The 14,075-nt window shown below is 40.6% G+C and overlaps 1 protein-coding gene across 2 annotated transcripts in view; it reads left to right on the top strand.

Annotated features, from left to right (window-relative positions):
- Positions 1 to 14,075, top strand: part of APBA2 (amyloid beta precursor protein binding family A member 2) — an 83,291-nt gene that overhangs the window by 62,372 nt on the left and 6,844 nt on the right. Inside the window, exons 5-11 of one of the 2 annotated variants that reach the window (XM_077185403.1) lie at positions 918 to 1,063; positions 2,390 to 2,425; positions 3,978 to 4,064; positions 7,659 to 7,844; positions 10,524 to 10,703; positions 11,751 to 11,963; positions 12,757 to 12,876. In XM_077185403.1, coding sequence (XP_077041518.1) covers positions 918 to 1,063; positions 2,390 to 2,425; positions 3,978 to 4,064; positions 7,659 to 7,844; positions 10,524 to 10,703; positions 11,751 to 11,963; positions 12,757 to 12,876 — 968 coding nt within the window. The remainder of the gene's footprint in view (positions 1 to 917; positions 1,064 to 2,389; positions 2,426 to 3,977; positions 4,065 to 7,658; positions 7,845 to 10,523; positions 10,704 to 11,750; positions 11,964 to 12,756; positions 12,877 to 14,075) is intronic. The other variant, XM_077185404.1, reaches the window with a different exon arrangement.

Below are 14,075 nucleotides of genomic sequence, written 5' to 3'. Positions count from 1 at the left end.
TTTTTAATGCTTTCCCAATACTTCAAAAATTTTAAATTCCACAGAATTCTATTCTGAGTTATAATGAAGATCTAAACCATTACTGGATTTGTACAGATGTGAGCTAAATCACATGTGTTCTGTGGTATATAATGAAGATTAAAACTGTGGTGTTTGATAACAAACCAAATGCCTCCAATTTGTACAAGCATTGTCAGTTAATGTCAGGTCTCTGAAGAGTACAGGACTGCTATAAATATATATCTACATGTTTATAAACCTTGAGTCCTGAATCACAAAGACTGGGGGTTGAGATTTCTGGCAGGTGGATTGAGATCTGCAGGGATGAATAAGTGTCAGCAACACTGCCTAAAGAGGAAAGTCACTCATTTTAATCATGTTTATATTCTGTTGGAAGACTTTTGCTAAATTAGAATGGGAATATGAAGGATAGGAAAGCTCACTGAAAGATGTATGTGTAAAGCACTATTTCAGTACATTTAATCAGCATAGCATACCATATATTCTTTCCAGATAATAATCTTCCACATTGGCTTAATTATAAATAAATTGAACACCAAACAATAAGCCTTTTTTTAAAATTAACATTCCCCTCCAGTGTAATTTTTCTCCTCACGCAAGATTTTTATACTTTAAAAAAAATGCATTAGAAGGTCATCAAGTGGATCTAGCTCAAAGCACATTTCTTTTATAAAACTGTTGAGGCATAAAAAATGTTCAGTATCAAGCCAAACTCTGGAATGACTGTTCCTTACTGTCAATCTAATCAAGTTGGATGTAAAGCTTAACAGCTGAATAAAGAGGATGGTGAGCACAGTCCCAGTATTAGAAAGGTTGCTCAAGCCTCAATATCCTTCACTCAATTTCTCACCTCCCCACTCCTTAGGAAGGCAGTAACCATCAATGCCTCCTGTCAGTTCCAGGGCCTTGTGAACCTGAGGACCTCATTGATGGAATCATCTTTGCAGCCAATTACCTGGGCTCCACCCAGCTGCTGTCCGAGCGCAACCCCTCCAAAAACATCCGCATGATGCAGGCCCAGGAGGCCGTGAGCCGGGTCAAGGTAGGGCATCTTCCTGGCCTCTAGAATACTCTCTGATCCTTTAACAGCTGAGCCCTCAATGCTGCAGGATCTGCAGCCTCAAACCTCTCCTGAGGTGCACTTAGGTAAGTATAGATCAGTATTGTAAATACCATTAGTTTTACAGTGCTTGCTGTAAAAATTCACACAGCAAAATAGAAATTATTCTGGAGTCTATTCAAAATTCTTTGGAAGCTGTTTAACAAATTCAAGTATGAGAGACAAATTGCAGATTGCAATTAGAAAATATTCCAGTGGCAAAGCATTGGGGTATTTGTTTGACTGTGGTTTTACTCTTCTGTTATTACTTCCTTTAACTTACTACAAATTGAGAAAATTAGTCTTCATATTATTACTTATATTATTACTTTTTTAGGACAAGAATATTCATTGCTATTGTGTTTGGATTTGGTGTTATTTACAGTGAACAATTTCTTTGTAAATAATGTATCATAGACTGCTTCATAGAGCTCTGTAAAGAAAATAGTATTTTGATTAAGAATCTAAGTAGTAGATTTTTAGAAGTTATTTTACCTCTGCTGTAAATATCTCATCTGAATAAACACACTGTTAAAGGCAGATTTAAATTTTAGGAGAAAAAGTATGTGCATAGTCAATGAAGTATTTAGTTGCTAAAATTTGCACGGTTTTGAAGAAAACAAGTTTGGAAAGGCCACTTACAAGAGATTGTCATGATTGACTTAGCATTTAGAAATGCAAGCATTTAGTGGAATGCAAGAAAGGTCCAGTTCTTTAAACTTTCCCAACCTTTCTGTTTCTATTTAGCATATTGTGATATCTCAAGCTACAGTAAGTAATTGCTGATTGCAATTAACTCCCTAAAAACTCTTGTATGAATTAATGCCATCCCCAATCTGCCAGGGGTACCTGACTGCTCTGGACAGTCATGGCAGGGGGCCTGAGCTGTGTTTTGTTGAACAGTTACATGTAGATGTGTGATCAACATGGAGACAAAACCTTGGGTTTAAGATGCACGTGCTGCCATTTTTGACTGCTGTAAATTTGGCAGGATAAGTGTTGGGAGCAGCTGATAACAGACAACACTTTGTACCAATTCTTTTGTAATCAATTGTGAAGTGCACGATGCCATGAAATCCAATTATGCTTGAGAACTGTATAAGGTATAAACAAATCTTTCTCTCTTGTACATCATCCCCCACTGCTCCCAGTTTTTTAATTTTCAGCAGTCTGGATTCACAGTCAAAGTTTCCCTGACTTCCCACACTGTGTTTTCTCTTTCCCTTTGTGTACATCTGTCTGCATTCTTTTTTTTATGCTACTCCTCAGAGGATGCAAAAGGCGGCTAAAATCAAGAAAAAAGCGGTGTGTAAACTGTTTTTCTTGAATGCTAATGTTTACTTACATTTTTGTTGTCCTTGTTTTCCATGGAGTGTCATGTCTTTCATTACAGATCCTCATAAAGTTGTCATTTTGGTTTCTTCTTTGGTCTGCAGTAGAATAGTGAATGGAGTAAAATGAACTAATTTTCTTCATTGTTCATTTGCTGGAGTGCCTGTCTGCTGCCCTTCTCCTGTTGAATACCTGTGATTTGTTTACTCCAGATGTACAGCCATTGTTATCTGGGAGATGTTTTTGAATGTAATGCTTATTTTGATTTTACTAACCAAAGCAATAAGATGTACTTCCTGTGCCTGTGACTTACTGTATATTTATTAAGTTATTGTTGATATTTAAAACCAAAATAAATTCACCACATTGTAGCTGGAACAATTCATACAGGAAACATTGCACTGTTAAAAACAATACTTCAGATAGCTAAATACAGATGACAAAAATATCACCATAAGGATGGAAGCAATACAAGTAGCATCTGCCAAAGTATGTGCTTGCTTTGTGTTTTGCTGGAAGATAATTAGAATAAAATTAATCTAAATGAATTATAGGCATAGCTAAGCCTTTATAACTCCAAAAAGGATTAGCAAATACATAATTCTCATCATGAGCCAGTGTCTGACCTGGAGACTGGTGCCTGCCTTTAGCCCAGGCTGAGACAATCTGAGGCCATTTTATTCTGAGGCTGCTGCCACAGGTGCTGCTCAATACCAGCTGCAGTGGTCCCTGTGCCCAAGCAGCCTGGAGGAATCCATATGTTCCTGCTGGACTAGAGAACTAGGGCAGCTCTTGGACAATGCTTCAGTGAGAGGTAGCAGCTGCTTTGCCACCTCTTCTCCTGTTTTCTCAAGTGGACAGAGCCAGGACTCACATTGGAGCATGGCTTTACATTGCAATCCCTCTTGCTCTTGATGGGATATGGAAGTGTTTCCCTAGTGAGCAGTGCTCAGAAGAAGCTGTGGTCTAAAAGTCCCCTGATGGCCTTTGAGTGATATGAGAGAAACATTAGTTCAGTGCTTGGTTCTTTATTTTCTAGGAAAAACCCCAAAAGCTAAAAACAATCCTAAATCTCACCACAGTACTGAGCATCAGTTTACACTTTTTTTTGGTGAGCTCACTGAAGGTGGCAAGGGCTGAACAGCTGATGGGAACTAAGTCACCTTCTCAGTTCTCCTACTTTCTCAAGTCTGGTGCCTCAAGTACTGAAGTGCATCAGTGGGAAAGTGAGCAAAAACCAGCCACACTTTTTCACCCGTTCTGGCTATAAATAGAGAATTTTAATGATTGAGCTGCCAATCCCACAGGCTCCAAAAATTCTCTCTTACCCAAAAGATCAGAGTAGGCTTCACTCTGTCTATGCAATAAATGTACTCTTTGCATGTCTTTAGAAATACCTTTGAATAGCCAGCTCTGTAATGGTTTTAAGTGCAGTTGTCTCACATCACATTATGCTTGAAGCAGTCCATGAGTTTGTCATTCTGAAAATTAAAAATTCCCTTGTAAAACATCATTTATCTTTTAGACCTCAGAGGGAGATTCCCAAGCCTTGACTGAAGTGGATTTATTCATCTCCACACAGAGAATCAAAGTTCTAAATGCAGACACACAGGTAAGTTGGATTTAAACTCTTGGAGAATAATGTTGAGTGAGACTGTGCACAGTTAGTGGGACACTTTATTGAACCTGGATAAATTCAGGCATTCAGAGTATTCAGAAAAAGCTCCTATTGTTCTAGCCCTGGCCAATAGACTGACAAGACTGATACCTGTTTTGCTTATTTGATGTATTGGAAGATGTCTGGATGTTGCTATAATTGAGCTATAATTCAACTCAGTTCAAAAAATATTCAAAAGCCTTTCAGAATGCATGTACACCACTCCTCTGGAACAGCTTTAGAACCCAGATTTACAGTCCAACAGGGAAGTCATTTGCTGCTTTGACTAAGCCATTCATATCCTGCCATTTGTAACGTTTCATCTCAATTTTTTTTTCCATAAATCACATCTGAGCCACCATCCTATTGACTAAGGTAAATTATTAATGGTTCATATAAAAGCAGCATTTGGAGAGCACAGCAATGATCAGCCTCATCTTCTAGGAATACTTGTCTAGTCAACAAGAGGTGATCTTCATAAAAAGGAGGTTTTGAGAAATTTACAGCTAAATACATATAATTTATACATGGATCCCAATATTTAGTAATCTCACAAGATCTCATAACTTTGATCATACTTACAGGAAGTCTTCAAATTTTCATTCTTATGAGAGGCATTGAAAAGGGCATTTTTAGCAACGTTTTGTCAGAAGTAAATCATGTCAAGTTTTCTTTTGTTTAGGGGATGTTATTGATAAATGAAGAGCTACAGTTTATAGCTGGAATGTATGGCAGTTAACAGGTACAGTGTCTGTTGAGTAAGGATTAGTCTTAGTGGAAGTCACTCTTCTTACTTCTTTAAATAGTTCAGCATTTCAGCTGAACACCAATGTTTAAAAAAAAAAAAGGGAGGTCATTTGAAGTAGCCCACAAACTGCCAAAGGAACTGGCATCTTACTCTTCTGATCCCCTGAGATTTGTAGTGATGCAAAATGCAATACTCCATAATAAGGGGAGTCTAATATCTGAGCTGTTCAACCAGATGAAAATAGTAATAGTGGAAATTGTTCTAATTCCAAGCTCTCTAGTGTTTTCCCTGGGGTTTTAGTTGTGTTTTTAGTTTGCTGGTTTGGTTTTGTTTGGATTTTTTTTACAGTGTGTCTTTCAGAGAGCTATAACAGAATTATTCCCATGACTTTTTAGCATTTTTGGCTTGGTAACACTTTTCAGTGCTAGTGAAGTTCCTGGCTGGTATAATTACCATGGGTCTATTTCAGCTGGGGTGGCAGCTGGCAGAGACAATCTGTACTTTCAGGGCTTTATCAATTACATAAACCCTGTTTCTGCAGCATGCCATGTGTTTTAATCCATCTGTAGTGTTGTACAGCTCACGTGAGGCAACAGCTGAATGAAAATGTTAAATTCCCATTCAGGAAATGACTTGCAGCAAGGTTCAAAATGCTGAGCAGCACCAGTCAGGTGCATTCCCAGGCTGGAAGGGAGCCAGCAGTGGTGATTCTGTTGCCCTGAGCAGCACAAGGAAATGGCACCCCTGCCATTCCTGGGTGCTTATGCATTTACTTGCTGAACACATTCAGCCATCAAGCACCCGTTTAGTAGGGATGAAGTAGGAGCAGTCTTATGTTTGCCCACGTGCCTTGTGGATAGAACAGGAATTCTTCCCTGTGCCACAGCTTTGTGGGGCTGCCCCACAAAGCCCCAAACCAGCAGAAGCCACAGCAGCCTCTCCCAGCTTCTTGCTCAGTCAGTGAAGAGAAGCTGGGAGTGAAGCAGCTGGGAAAATGAAGAAAGAAAAATAAAGATGTAGATGCTCACAAATGTGTATGTGCAGAGCCTCTGGTGCATGACTGACTCCACAAAATTGCCTGACTCATTAGGCTGTCTTCACACTCCCACAGGACTACAGCACTTTAGAGCTTGGAGGAATGCTTAGGTTTTTTCCTTCAGCTGTTCTTTGGGTTTCAAGAGAAGCAACAAACAAGGTTCTGAAAGAATTCCATGGGAAAGAAGGGAGAATCTGAGAAAGGGCAATCTAGACAGGAGAAGAGAACAATGGCTTCAGAAAAGCCTGAGAGAGGCTGAATTGCTAAGGATGGATATAAGGACAACAAGGATGGAATGGATGGGACATAAAAAGGGATAAGGGAAAGGACAGAGAAGCAAATAGGTAGAGATGGAGGGATTTATGGGAAAGTAAGAAAGGAGAGGGGTGAAAAAGAGATATTGGTAATGGAAAATTGAGTACAATGGAATAAGGAGAGACAAAGGAAACAGTCAAGTCACAAGTAAGTCAAAAGTAAACTCATGTTTACAGTCGCTAGATAGTATTTGCCTTACTCTTAACAGGAAAAATGTGGGAGGGATGGAGGAATGATTGCTTTCACCCCTACAAGGGGAAAATAAAAAAACTCAAACCATTTAAGTAACCTCTGTGTGATGATATGGGCAGAAAGCCTTTCTTGGCAGGTGAGATGAAATGCCTTCATTTTCCCAATGCATTCACTCTTGTGCACACTGCATGTATGATTACACCCTTACACAATACTTGGTGCACACTGCTGAAAAGCAATTATCTCTTATCTATGCAGAGCTCCCAGCATCCTGCTGAGACATGTCCATTATAAAACATTTCTCCATTCTGACAGAAGTGCTGCAAATCCTCCTGAGCCCTGCAGCCCTTAGAGACACTCCTCCAACCACCTCTTAACCATCATTACTTTTCATGGGTTAGGGATAAGCATTATTTCAAGCTTGAGAAGAATCATTACAATAATTTTATGGGTAGTGATTATCTTCAGCAAGACAAGTGGTTCTAAGAAACAATGATAATTTGTAGTTTTGTCTGTCAGGTTAAATTGTACTGAAATTCTAAAAACAATTACTTTTGTTGACTTGAAGAACAATCCTTCTTCCTTAGGCCTTAGAAAATTGTTCAACTGATGCTAAACTAGTGCCAAGCTGTTTTCATAAAGAATGCTGCTGCTTATATAAGTTATTAAAATTGTGAGTTATCTTGTACCACTTTTTTTTTGTTGTTCCAAATAAGATGGAGTTTTGTGGATGCTTTTAGCTATTCAGGGTGAGGCACAGGGATGGTCAGGACACATCCTCTACTAGTTTGATCAGTACAACTATTATGCTTCTGGTTGTTTCTAGTTTGAGCAATAGATAAAACCTGGAAAAACTCTCCAAACTGATCAGTTACCCCAGCCAGAAGCAGATTTCAGGTGTGCCCTTTCTATTTGCTTAAGTACAGTTCATCCTAACAACAGCAAAATATGTAAAGGAATAATATAATTTTCCAACAGCATGAAAATAAATGTAAAACAGTAGCATAGCTCTTCATTCTTGCTTTACAGCAGCAACCATGCTGCATTTGCTCAGGCAACACTTCCATTGAAGCCAATGCCTTGGATAGCTGCTCTGCTTCCCTTTGACTGGAGGGAATATCCAGACTGGGCCCCTAGGAAGTGCTTCTGTAGCTTTTGTCTTTCTCAAGCAGCAGGCTGTGAAGGAGAGGGCAGCTGCAGTGTTTGCAGGAGAGCAGCAGGCATGCAGAACTGCTGTGTTTGTCCTTGCTGTGTGCAGGAGACCATGATGGACCACGCACTGCGCACCATCTCCTACATCGCCGACATCGGCAACATCGTGGTGCTGATGGCGCGGCGCCGCATGCCCCGCTCCGCCTCCCAGGACTGCATCGAAACCACCCCCGGCGCCCAGGAGGGCAAGAAGCAGTACAAAATGATCTGCCACGTCTTTGAGTCAGAGGATGTAAGTAAATGGGATCTATTCATTTAAACAACATAGGTCATGGACAGAGCTCTGAACTCAATGGCCATTCATGGGCAAAGTTAACCTGTGGGTACCAAATTGATCATTCATCCTGGATGACATCCTTTAGTCCAGTGGCTTGGCACAAAATGACACACATGTGCCTCCAGGCACTTGGAATGAAGTGGAACCATTCTGGACCTCTTCTTATCTGAAGCCAAGTCCTTCTACTGCCTTGGCAGGGCTGCACAAGGCTGCCCTCTACCCAGTCCTGGTCCCTTGTGGCTACTGACCTGTAGTTGTATGTACTCTCAAACATGCCACTTGATCCTTTGCTGTTTAGGAACACATTCAGCTGTTTATTTTTCAGTTCTCTTTCTTCATCCCTAATTGTAAAGATTACAAATTAGAATTTTTGAATAGAATCATAGAATTCTGTCCATCTCTGCTGTACATCCTGTTTCACTGTTGTGAAAAGTGCTGATGTGCCATCCCATACCTCTTGTGACAAAAGAAGATAACCTTGCCTTACTGCTGTTGTATATCCAGTTTTGGGATTGTAGTGAATTAGGTACTTCTGTCTGAAGTGGCAGAGAAGGGACTTCAACCTAAAACATTTATGGAGAAATATACCAAGCCAGTAAAACAGAAAAAGCAAAATTTGTGCTGTTTCTAACTTGACAGTAAGAGGCAGTACAAAGTATTTGTCATCACTGTTAATATAGGAACAATTAGAGATATAACTTCTGGGTATGTATTTGGATATAATACCAATTAAAAAATAATGGAGTTCTTTGGGTCAGACAGTCATAACTCAGAGGTTGCATATATTCTGAGCTAAGCAATCCATTTTCATTATTTTAAAGCAATTAAGCCTGTGAAGGAGAAATGGCATTGTCTAAAGGTTAGAGTTCTAGACTGGGGTTGTTCTGAGACCCAGTTAGCTCAGCTCTGTCACAGCTTTGCTTGGATAACGTTTTCAAGCAACTTAATTACATTATCTCTAAATTGTGCATAATGCTTTCATAAACATTCATAAGACCTCAGAGATAGAGATGAAATTAAGATGTAAGAACTGGCTGTTACTGGCAGCAATAGAATAGAGCATGACATCTGGAGATGTTGGCTTTGGGAAGGTAGAATGAAGGCAAAAGCAGAGGATGAACTACAGAGAAAGCAGTGGCAATGGAGATCAGAAGGACTCAGTAATGAGTGATGAACTTTAATAATGGAATGATATGAAAATGTCCTGAGTGACTTCTGCACTCCCATACTGCCCAGGTCAGTGGTCGTAGCACCAAGCCTGACCCAGCTCAAGAAGCATTTGGACAATGCTCTCAGGCACACAGGGTGGAATTTTGGGCATGTCCTGTGCAGGCCCAGGAGTTGGACTCGATCCTGATGGGTCCCTTCCAGCTCAGCATATTGTATGATTCTGTATAAACCTCTAGGTATAGAGCAAAGACTTGTAAATATGCTTTAAAATTTGAAGAAACAATTTGTGACTGATGTCCTTGATTTTCTAGTCATTTCCAGTCAAGCAGATTGGTGCTTTTGTGTACAGCAGCACAAATGAAATACAGAAACAACCTTTTAGCATCAAAGAAAACACTTGATCAGTAGATTGTAAAAAGATACAGATTTATAATGGCCAGAAAAGCCCATGCATTTGAAATGCATTTAAAAGCTCCTGACTGACTAAGAAGCTGTGTTGCATTTCCAGAATACAGGTTTGGTTAGTAATATTTTTAGGGCATGTAAGGTGCAATTAATGTCTTATATCATCAGGAGTTAGTCATATGCCCCAATGACCACACAAGTGATGATCCAAAAATATACAAAATTCAACATGGCATTCTCCTATGAGCTGCAGTAGAATAAGAAAAATATAATTCAAATGTAGAAAAAGTGACTACATATTCCTTTTACTGATCTCTGTTTCTCTGTGTTCCCTTGCCATCTAGTGGAATGTGCAGATAAGTGCTCCAAAATTTAAGAAAGACAGGGGCTTTTGAATGGGTGTTCTCAACATTTGCAAGGTTTAGTGGTGGCTCTGGCTGCACTCCTGAAATGCTCCCTGACCTTGCCAGTCGAGGTGTTAATGGGAACACTGTCCTGGATGTGCAGTGGGTAAGCAGGGGTATCCCTGGATCTGGCAGTGTGGGACAGGCACTGTGGCACTAACAGGGAGCAGGTGGCTGTGTTGGAGCAGTGCTTTCAGTCCTGGAGAGGCAGGGGGAGGAGCAGGTGACCCCACAGCCAGAGCCATCAGGGTCTGTGCAGGCAGAGCATCCCTGCTGCCCTCAGCCCTGCAGGCAGCCTGTGCTCAGAGCAGGCTCATGGCTCCCTCCCACAGCTCTGCTCCAGGGCTGCAGCCAGGCCTCTGCAGTGCCCACTGCAACAGTACATGGGCAGCACATGGCTGCTTGCTGCTGCAGGGTACTGAGCAGGGCAGGGCAGCAGGGGGTTTAATGGAGTTTGCAATTTGATTTTGGATGGAATGGGTTCTTTCTGTACAACAGACCTTAAAGTGACTTTATATCCATGCTAATGCAGAAACTCTGCAGGATCCTTATTTTGATTCTGTCCTAAAATCCAATCCCTCTCCTGGTTTCTTGTGGTTTCATTGCTAAACTGTTGATTTGTCCTTTCTCTGAGCTGCTTTTTTCTACATTTTAGGCACAGCTCATAGCTCAGTCAATTGGTCAGGCTTTCAGTGTGGCCTACCAAGAGTTTTTAAGAGCCAATGGAATTAACCCAGAGGATCTCAGTCAGAAAGAATACAGTGACATCATCAATACCCAAGAGATGTACAATGATGATCTCATACACTTCTCCAATTCAGAGAACTGCAAAGAGGTAAACTAGTTTTGGATTTTCATTTCAGATTGATCCACTTTTTTCACAGTAAAGAAATATTCTCAAAAATATTTTTTTTTGCATTTTAAAATGATGTTACAATTTCAAGATGTGTCCTTCGTCAGTCCTATGTACTAAAACCAGCTTTGTGGGTTATTAGGATTTCTTGTTTTCATGTTCAGGGTCTTTCTGTTTCCATTGATCAGAACAGTAATAAAGTGCATTTACATCTGAGCTAGATAAGCTCTGTGCTATTCACAGTACAAATGTAAGGTGATTTTATGTTTCACCTGAGTACTGACACAGAAAGAGCTGGCAGAGTTGTGGCTTTCTGCAATAGATAACCTCAGCAGAAGTCAGCTGCCATCAGCATTCCCTGTCCTTCCCCATTGGAGAGAAAATAATTCCCTGTATTTGCTTCAAGAGCTTGTTCTCTACTTAAACTCTTGCTCCACTTTCTAGGTGTTAGCTGTGCTGTGGTTACTGACAGCTCAGGAGAAGGCATCTTTTACAGTACAGTTCATGTTCCCTTACATGAACATGCTAGGCACAAGTATATTCAATAATTAACAATATTAATAACAATAATAATGTTAATAATCATTAAGAGATCCTTGCCTGAAAAGAAGGACAGACAAGCCCTGAGATCAAGAGACAACCTGAGCAGTGCTGGCAGGAGTGGAGCTGAACAAAGCCTGGCTGGCGGGCACTGCCTTAGCCACAAAATGTTAGAGCCTCCCCCTCTGGTTCCACAGACAGAACCTTCCTTAGCATTGATTCCCTTGGCTTCCAGTTCCACCACTTCCTACAGAGTCAACCATGTGTGAGTGCTTTGCTTATTAAACCTCTATGACCTTCAACAAGCAAGTGCCCCTGAAAAGAAACAGCTGTGTGTTCCACAGTTAACACTGAAGTCCTGAAGTACCTGATGGCAGAGAACAGAATTTGGTTTGTGATTTGTAGATGTTATTTGGGAACAAGTGAGATACTCATGATCAAAGTCAGACAAATCAAAGCAAAAAAAATGTTTTTCCTTTTTAATTGCAGCTCCAGCTAGAAAAACAGAAGGGAGAAATTCTTGGGGTGGTGATTGTGGAATCTGGATGGGGATCCATTCTACCCACGGTTATCCTGGCCAACATGATGAATGGAGGCCCTGCAGCACGTTCAGGAAAACTGAGCATTGGAGACCAAATTATGTCCATTAATGGTACCAGTTTAGTTGGTCTACCTCTTGCAACATGCCAAGGGATCATAAAGGTACCCCAGACTTACAACTCTATGCTGTAGATTGTAGGACAACACAGGTGTAATCTTCTGACAAATGATCCTGTAGATTTCCAGCAGATACAATTTTTCATATCACTGCAAAAAACCCAGTAATCTGTCATTAACAAAAAGCAGAATTAGAGATTCAGGAGTGATAATGCACAGAAATTTAGGGCTGGAAAACATGTTGCAGTTTTATCACTGGGCTGTAACAAATGAGGCCATGTCTGTAAAACTTGCCTAAATTAAGTTACTCAGCTGTCTTCAAAGTTTTACACTTCCTCACAGCCTCCAGCATAAAATAAGATTAAAATCTCCTATGCATTTTTGGGTTCCATGCAGATAAAATGGATGGAGGCTGGAAGACTGCAGGACAGATCAAGTGAGCAGATGAAGAATCTGCAGACATGATGGAATCCCAGAATGCATTATCTTTAGTCATGGAAACTAAATCTGATGTCTGTGCAGATCTACCAAGAGCAGCAGAAGCAGGAGATTAATTAGCCAGATGCTGGAAAAGAGCAAGCAGTAGTCAGTTTGGGGTTTTATTGGAAGATTCGTTTAAATTTCTGTAGTAATTACAGGCAAAATTTTAAAGTTTTGTTGAGCCAAATATCTTGGGAAATAAATAAGAGAAATGTATCTCTAAGTTAACAATCAATTTCTGTTAACTCTCACTGGTCTTTCTCAGATCAGCTGCTTAATGCTCTTGCAATTAGGAAATCACAGATGAGGGCTCAGTAAGATTCATTTCAGAAATATTGACTTTTGGAATATCTTACAGGGACTCAAGAATCAGACACAAGTCAAACTGAACATTGTCAGCTGTCCTCCTGTTACTACTGTCCTCATAAAACGACCAGACCTAAAATACCAGCTGGGCTTCAGTGTACAGAATGGAATTGTAAGTTTCTGTGATGATTGTTTTGGGCTTTTTCCCTTTACTTTTTTGTCTTTTCTTTTTCAAAAAACATATGGAAGTGCTGAGAGAATCTTGCATGACCTCACTTTTTCAACTGTTTATTAAAACCTTACAGTCTCTAAGTAATATAATGCAAATGGATGACACTGGGAGAAATTCTTGAGGGATTTTCCTACATAATAAACAACAAGATTTATAGCCCAGATTATTTGGTGCAATAGCCTGATCATGTAAAACTGTCATTAGTTATGCTGAAAAAGGTTTTTACAATTATAGCACTTCAATCTTAGATCTGATTCTGTTTCTCTTTTTAAAATTTCATTACACACTCACTAGGACTTTTAATTATTCTTCTGCTGTGCATAATTTATGTGGATCACATGGTAGTAGGCGTGGGAATATAATTGTGACCTCCTGTTATTGAAACTAAACTCCTATAAAAGCTAACCTCTCATTACAAAGTAATTGTATAGGCTGTGGCCCAGGTACCCCTCCTCTGTGTGCTGCAGCTTCCCTGCAGTAGCAGCAGCAAAGAGGAGAACAAATGTGGCACTGAACACTTACCCCAGGCAGCTCAGGGTCCTCCTCTCTCAGTTCTTCCTTCCCAAGCCATTCTCTGAGACCTTTCCAGAGCAAACCCCCCACACAACTAACCCAGGTAGTCACTGGCCCTTCTGGGGGCTGCCACTAGCATTAGGGACTCACTGTAGTGCAGGACCATCAGCATTTCCTCTTCCTCCAGTCTAGGAAAAAAAATAATCAGGCTGCTCACAGAGAAAACCACATCACAAAGGCTGTGGGCTCTGCCCCCCCTGTTCTGTGAAATGCATTGATTGGAGTTGCCAGATCTTTGTTTTTTACCCTTTGAGAGCTGGAAAAGGAGCAGGTGACTGTAAGATGTGGTGCATGTGCCTTCCTGCACTTCAGATGGCTCAGGAGTGGGTTTGCAGCTCTCCTGGCCATCTCTCAGTTACTACTCCACCAAGTTTAAAATGCTCCTGCCTAAGATTACATATAAAGGACACTGCTGCACCCCTGGTGCAGCTGGATGCACTCTAAAGTGGTTCCTACCCCAGGATCTGCTCTCACCTGATCTCACAGAGGGTGCCCTCTTTAGGGCACTGATCTCATTCCTTACTGCTCACCCTTGTAAATCTTGTATGTTCCACTGGTGCCATAAC

This window comes from Agelaius phoeniceus, chromosome 13 (assembly GCF_051311805.1).
Source record: "Agelaius phoeniceus isolate bAgePho1 chromosome 13, bAgePho1.hap1, whole genome shotgun sequence".
In the NCBI taxonomy this organism is placed as follows: domain Eukaryota; kingdom Metazoa; phylum Chordata; class Aves; order Passeriformes; family Icteridae; genus Agelaius; species Agelaius phoeniceus.
The sequence above is the reverse complement of the archived record's forward strand: the minus strand, read 5'-3'. Positions and strand labels throughout refer to the sequence as shown.